At 42.1% G+C, this 5,541-nt stretch overlaps 1 protein-coding gene across 1 annotated transcript in view; it reads right to left on the bottom strand.

Annotated features, from left to right (window-relative positions):
• Positions 1–5,541, bottom strand: part of RYR3 (ryanodine receptor 3) — a 666,405-nt gene that overhangs the window by 349,605 nt on the left and 311,259 nt on the right. Inside the window, exon 27 of the mRNA XM_019518966.1 lies at positions 4,642–4,816. Within this exon, the coding sequence (XP_019374511.1) occupies positions 4,642–4,816 (175 nt within the window). The remainder of the gene's footprint in view (positions 1–4,641; positions 4,817–5,541) is intronic.

Raw genomic sequence — 5,541 nt, 5'->3', positions numbered from 1 at the left:
GGCAGCCCAGTTCAGAGATGTCTGACTTCGCTGATTCAACCTGACGTGCATCTTCTAACTGAGGGACTATCGATAAGTTACTAACTAAGTGGGAACTCTTGGTTAATTTCTTTATCTGTTTTATTATCACTGTCAATTTTAATCTGTATTGTTATGTTGTCTGTTTATTAGCTTAACCTTTTTATTAACTATTATATATGCAAACTGTATCTTTTCTATCTAAGTAAAATTAATTCTTTTTTGTAAGTGAAACTTGTCATTTCTTTCCTTTCCAACATCACCTCCTCGATCCCGAACCAAAAAGCCCAGTGGCTAATAAAGTTGCAGTGCTCAGTCAGTCTGCAACTGAACTGATACACTCACAGTGCCTAGCTGGCCTGTGACAGTGTAGAAGTAGCCAGTCTGTCATGGGAGATTAGGAAAGGGAGAAATAATTGCCAGGTTATTATTAATCACCATGAAGTCATTACATGTTACAGAAGCTTTGTATTTGGAAGAAAATGGCAACAAAAATATCTATTTATTGATGTTTTAGAATACCAGCAACAACAAGAGGCAGGGAAAGAAAATAACTTCTTAATAACAAGACACAGGAGGGCAGAAAAAGGAGAAGTTGTGATGAGACCTGGACAAGGTCAGAAAATGCACCCACTGAAGGAAGATCTACATTCACCCTGTAAAAATGATTGTAGTCTGTTGGTACAGAGTATGAGTGGTATATAAAATAATCAGTATTGTATAAATGTTGTCCTCTGACCAAATATCTGTAAGCATCAATTGAAACTCCAAATGGCAGAAGAGTTTGCTGCAAGGAACTCAGTATTATGAAACCTCACAATGGCAACAGGAGATGGAAAAGTGGGAGTGGCAGAAACAATGTATTGCGGACCAAACCAAGAAACCAGAGTCATCCACCATGCACAGAAATATGTGCCCAAGTTGCAATAGAACCTGTTGATTCCAGATTGGCCTTGTCAGCCATCTTCAGACCCACAGATAAGGCAACCATAGAAGATAATCATCCTCGACTGCGAGGGAGTGCTGATGATGAATCATCAATGACAACTGGGACCTGTGCATGTTCACTTGAAAGCAGAAACACACCCACACACACAGAAACTGTACACAGACTGACATTCTGGGATCCTTTCAGATGAAGGTCATTAATAATTACTATGTAATTTATTATTAGTGTTCAAATTCAGTTCTGTAAAAGAGCCCATCAGGATTTATAGTACTGTTTCCCAACTGGTGTGCTGTGGCATTTTTGGGTTGGAGCCACACCCCTGCCTGCTGCTGCTGTGGACACAGACAAATGGGGAGTGTGGCACTCTAGCCAGGCAGGGGGCATGGCTCCAGCCCCAAATGCCGTCCAGCTGGGCATGTGCCACCCCTTCCCATTGGCATCTGGCTGGTTACGCACCACACTCTCTTCCCTGCCCTCCCCGCCACGTCTAGTGTGCCGCGGTGCTTTATCTAGGTAAGTGTACCATGGGGTGAAAAAGGTTGGGAAATGCTGGTTTATATGACAGTTGTCGCATAATCTGCCCCTCCACAATAAATTGCTAAGCACTAACTAATGTTTATTTCTGGTCCAAACAAAGAAGAACAAAAGTAGCCTGTGCCAACAGAAAGACTTTGTGCAATGCATTTTATCAGGCTGATGCAAGGCACTGCCTAAAGGCTTGCATCGAAGGCACAGGGAGTTGTTAAAAGCACTGGTAGGAATATTAAACAAGAACAGACTGGCAGTTTGGAAAACTGAGAACCAAGAGGGACCAAAACTTGTTAGGTTTGTAGCAGTTGGTGATAAAACAACAGGAAGCTAAAAGTTCCCAAGAGGAATTCCAGCAACAGAAGGGAAAATGAGAGAGAGTTTGAAGACCAGTTTTTTTCCTTAATTCTGCCAATGTCATCAGTACCTAGAAATCACACTAGGCTGGATTTTTACAAAATGAAAGGTAGGAAAGTCTATAAATATCACAGAATCAACTGCTGCATCTCCCAGCATATTCCTAACATTCCTGTTGAAAATAAGCATACTCTTAACACTCCTGATGACCCAGAAGAAGGAGTGATAATTTTTGGTCTATGAAGAAATGGAAACTTCAAATTATGAAAAAGCTGGTGAGGAGAGCAAAGAGTACCCTGCTGATTACTGAAGAAGAAAGTTAGTGAGAAAGGAATTCATAGATAAAACACAGAAAACTATTCTGAACTCTTTAAAGTGTCCCCCCCCTCCTTCCTCACCCCTCCTCCCATCCCACTTGCCCCTGACAAACAGCATCTCTCCAGAGGGAATACTATATTGATCAGATCTGGCAATGAACTAGCCAACCCAGAAAGAAAAAAACAGTTCCTCCATTCTGGATGGACAAGCAGAGATATTCTCTTTTTCTATAGGCTCTGTTCTTTCTATGACCTACTAGAGGGGAAGCTGGCTGCCCTTGTGCTTTACATACCTTATTAAAACCTTTTGCTATTTTGGGGAGGGCGGGGGGCATTTTGTCCCATTTACACAGGGACATTTGATCCAACTGACCTGAATGTTTTAGGGATGTTGAGTGCAGGTTCTGGAATAGGCAGGCAACTGGTGATGAGGGTAAAATGAAGGTAATTGGCCATGCCCCTATGGTCTTGTGTGGAAAAAGGCTAAAAACCCAGTTCCCAAAAGTAAGAGAGACCTTGGTGGAATTGAACACTGGCATACTTGTACATCTAAGCTAAGGAGATACCTAAAATCTTCACAGAGGGAAGTCTTCTTTGATCTTTCCATGATGCCAACGGCAAGAGGATCCAGAAGTGAACTAATTTTATGGGAAAGTTGAAGAGGATCTGCCCTAGTGATACTATGATCTGCACTAGATCCATTTATATAGCTGGAGCATGAGAGGAAGTTGGCACAGAGTACCCTTCCTCACTGTTAAGATAATAGAATTTCAGCCTACCATTTAAATTTGTGCTTCCATTTGTTCTTATGTACTGATTCATGCCTTCTCATCAGGTAGAGATGTTACTCTATTTTCTTGTATATAACATGCCCCAGAATATAAAACACATCCTGTTTTTGGAAGGCAGCAGGAAGGAAAAAAAGATCTTATTTTGTAGTGAAGGAAGTAACTAAAGTCTAGGGTCGCCAGATCTGGGGTTGTGTGCTGAGTCCAGGGCTAAGTGCTGGTCCAGCCAAAGACTGACCCTGAGCACCAGAATGATCTGGCACACCAGTTATGGGGCCATGGACCATCAGACCAAACTGGCATGCCAGGTCTGGGACGATACACAGGTCTAATGCTAAAAGTTGTGCCAATCCTGTGTGCTGCCCAGTTGGCCTGCAGCTGCAGCCACACACAAGCTCCAATCATGCATGCCAGGTCCAGCCACAGGGTGTGGGCCAAATCACCTGGCCAGCTGCCTTGCTAGGGATCTGGAAATTCCATGCTTGGGGAACAGTGGCACCACTAATTGCCATGGCTCCTCTACCCTCCTCTAATAAAGGGATAAAAAAGTAGGAGTCCAAGGGGTAGGTGGAGAAAGGTTCTCACTGATTTACCACATCCTGGACTAGGGCTCAGGACAGACATTCAAAAAGTCGGAGCCTGAATTGGTTCAGCCTTTGCAGGTTAATTTAACCTGCCTCTGCTAGATGCCTATCTGTGGTGCAAAACTACAAACAACAAGAGGGCATTACTAGATTGAGGCTCACCCTAATGAGATCTGCAGTTGTCATGGGCGGGTGATGAAAGACCCTATATCCTGTGCTCTTGTGGAAAAGTGAGATAGGTAACTTAAAACATTATGTGTGCTCTTGTTTTCTTGGGGGGGAAAAAGGAAATTAATGAGGAATGCTAAGTCCTGGGATAATGAAGAAAAAACAATCTGGCTTCTTTGTAATACTTTGGAGCCTGTCTTAGGTAAGTTTGTGCTACTTGTGCAAAGAATAAGTGGCAAAATCAACTAGTATTCTCTTTTATTTTGGCTTAATCTTGTGTAAACTGGTAGGACAAATGATCCTACTGGACATTTTTAGTAAAATTTATAATTTCTATAAATGCTGTTATTTTATTTATATAAAACTTTTATTGCTCATGTTACTGTACAATTTTGGCAAAAGCTGTAAATAAACTACTACTAGTGAAAATTGTTTGAAATCCATTCTTCTATTTTTAGATTTGGGCCAGCAGAGCCATTGATCCACACAGACACAGACACAGACACAGACACAGACACACTATGAATAATTACTTATCTCTGAATTTAATTTCAGGTATACATAGTAAAGCAACTAAATTACTAGCTGACAACTGTCCTTTGTCTTCAGAAAATGGCAATGTGGCTAGGTTTTCAGGCAAAAAGACTCAGTACTGTCATTGGCTAGAAACTAGATAGGCAAGAACATTAAATGCATCAGATCCAGCTAAAAACTCTGAGCTATTCTGTGTCAGTGCAAGGAGATAATGAGGAAGAAGGTTCAATGTGGAAGCCACATGCACAGACTAGGAAGAAAACAATTAATCTTCCATGGCACTAATTTAGATTTTCTGATTAATTTTAAATAGCAGCGCAGCCTAATTTGCAGGCTAATGCTCTCTCAATTTTTCCTAGACATTAGCATTATAACTTAAAAAATAGGATTCAACTTACCATTTTCTAGCTGAAAGTCAGCAAAGGCAAGTTCTGAACCTTTATTTGTTATAAGCAGCTCCCCATTAAGAGTAAAGATCATTGATTTGTCATCCAAATTTATCATACAACCGACCACATCTCCTGATTGCCAATTTCGTCCAAAGAATCCACTACCCTGGTGCCAACGCTGGCCCTAAAGAAAGAGTGATCAGAATTAAAAGTATATCACACTTCTCTTTCTGCAAGACGGATTCAAAGCACAGGGGAAAAGGGTAGCAGGGCTTTTTGGTGCTTTTATCTAATAGCTGATTGAATCAGCTATTAGATAAAAGCACCAAAAAAGCCTCACTGAAGCATGCAAGCCATACAGATGGTGGGTGAGCTGGGTCAAACTGATGTAAAGGTCTTCTGGTAAAGGATTATTTTTTTCCATATCTGTCAGCACCCACAGATCTTTGCAAAGCAGAGGTAGCCAACCTGTGTTGCATATGCCACCAGTGGCACAGGCAGCCTCTGTGTGACACAGGGCCAGGAGTGCAGGGGAGGGAGGAAAAGAAAGAGCAGTAGATTAGGCAGGGGAAGAGGATCAGAGCAACAATCAGGGAGGGCACAGAGCTAATCTGTGGCACATCTGCCAAGAAGGTTGGTCCTTCCTGTTGTAGAACATGAAACAAAACTCAGAGGTAGATAAAACAAACAAACAAGCAAAAACATCCCTAATGCAAAAGAACCATTTATATGTAGTGACCTACCAAAATCAGTTTTGTGATTTTCATGAAAACTGCGAATTTGGTGGGTCCCCTGTGCAAAAGCTCAGTCCGCATGAAAAAAGTGTGGGGACCATGAAAAAGCAGGAAAATGGAGTGGCCGAAAGGGGGCTGCAAACGGGGGGGGGGGGGGGGGGGGAGGGGGGAGGGC

Source organism: Gavialis gangeticus, unplaced genomic scaffold (assembly GCF_001723915.1).
Source record: "Gavialis gangeticus isolate Ggan-Ray unplaced genomic scaffold, GavGan_comp1, whole genome shotgun sequence".
NCBI classification, from domain to species: domain Eukaryota; kingdom Metazoa; phylum Chordata; order Crocodylia; family Gavialidae; genus Gavialis; species Gavialis gangeticus.
The sequence above is the reverse complement of the archived record's forward strand: the minus strand, read 5'-3'. Positions and strand labels throughout refer to the sequence as shown.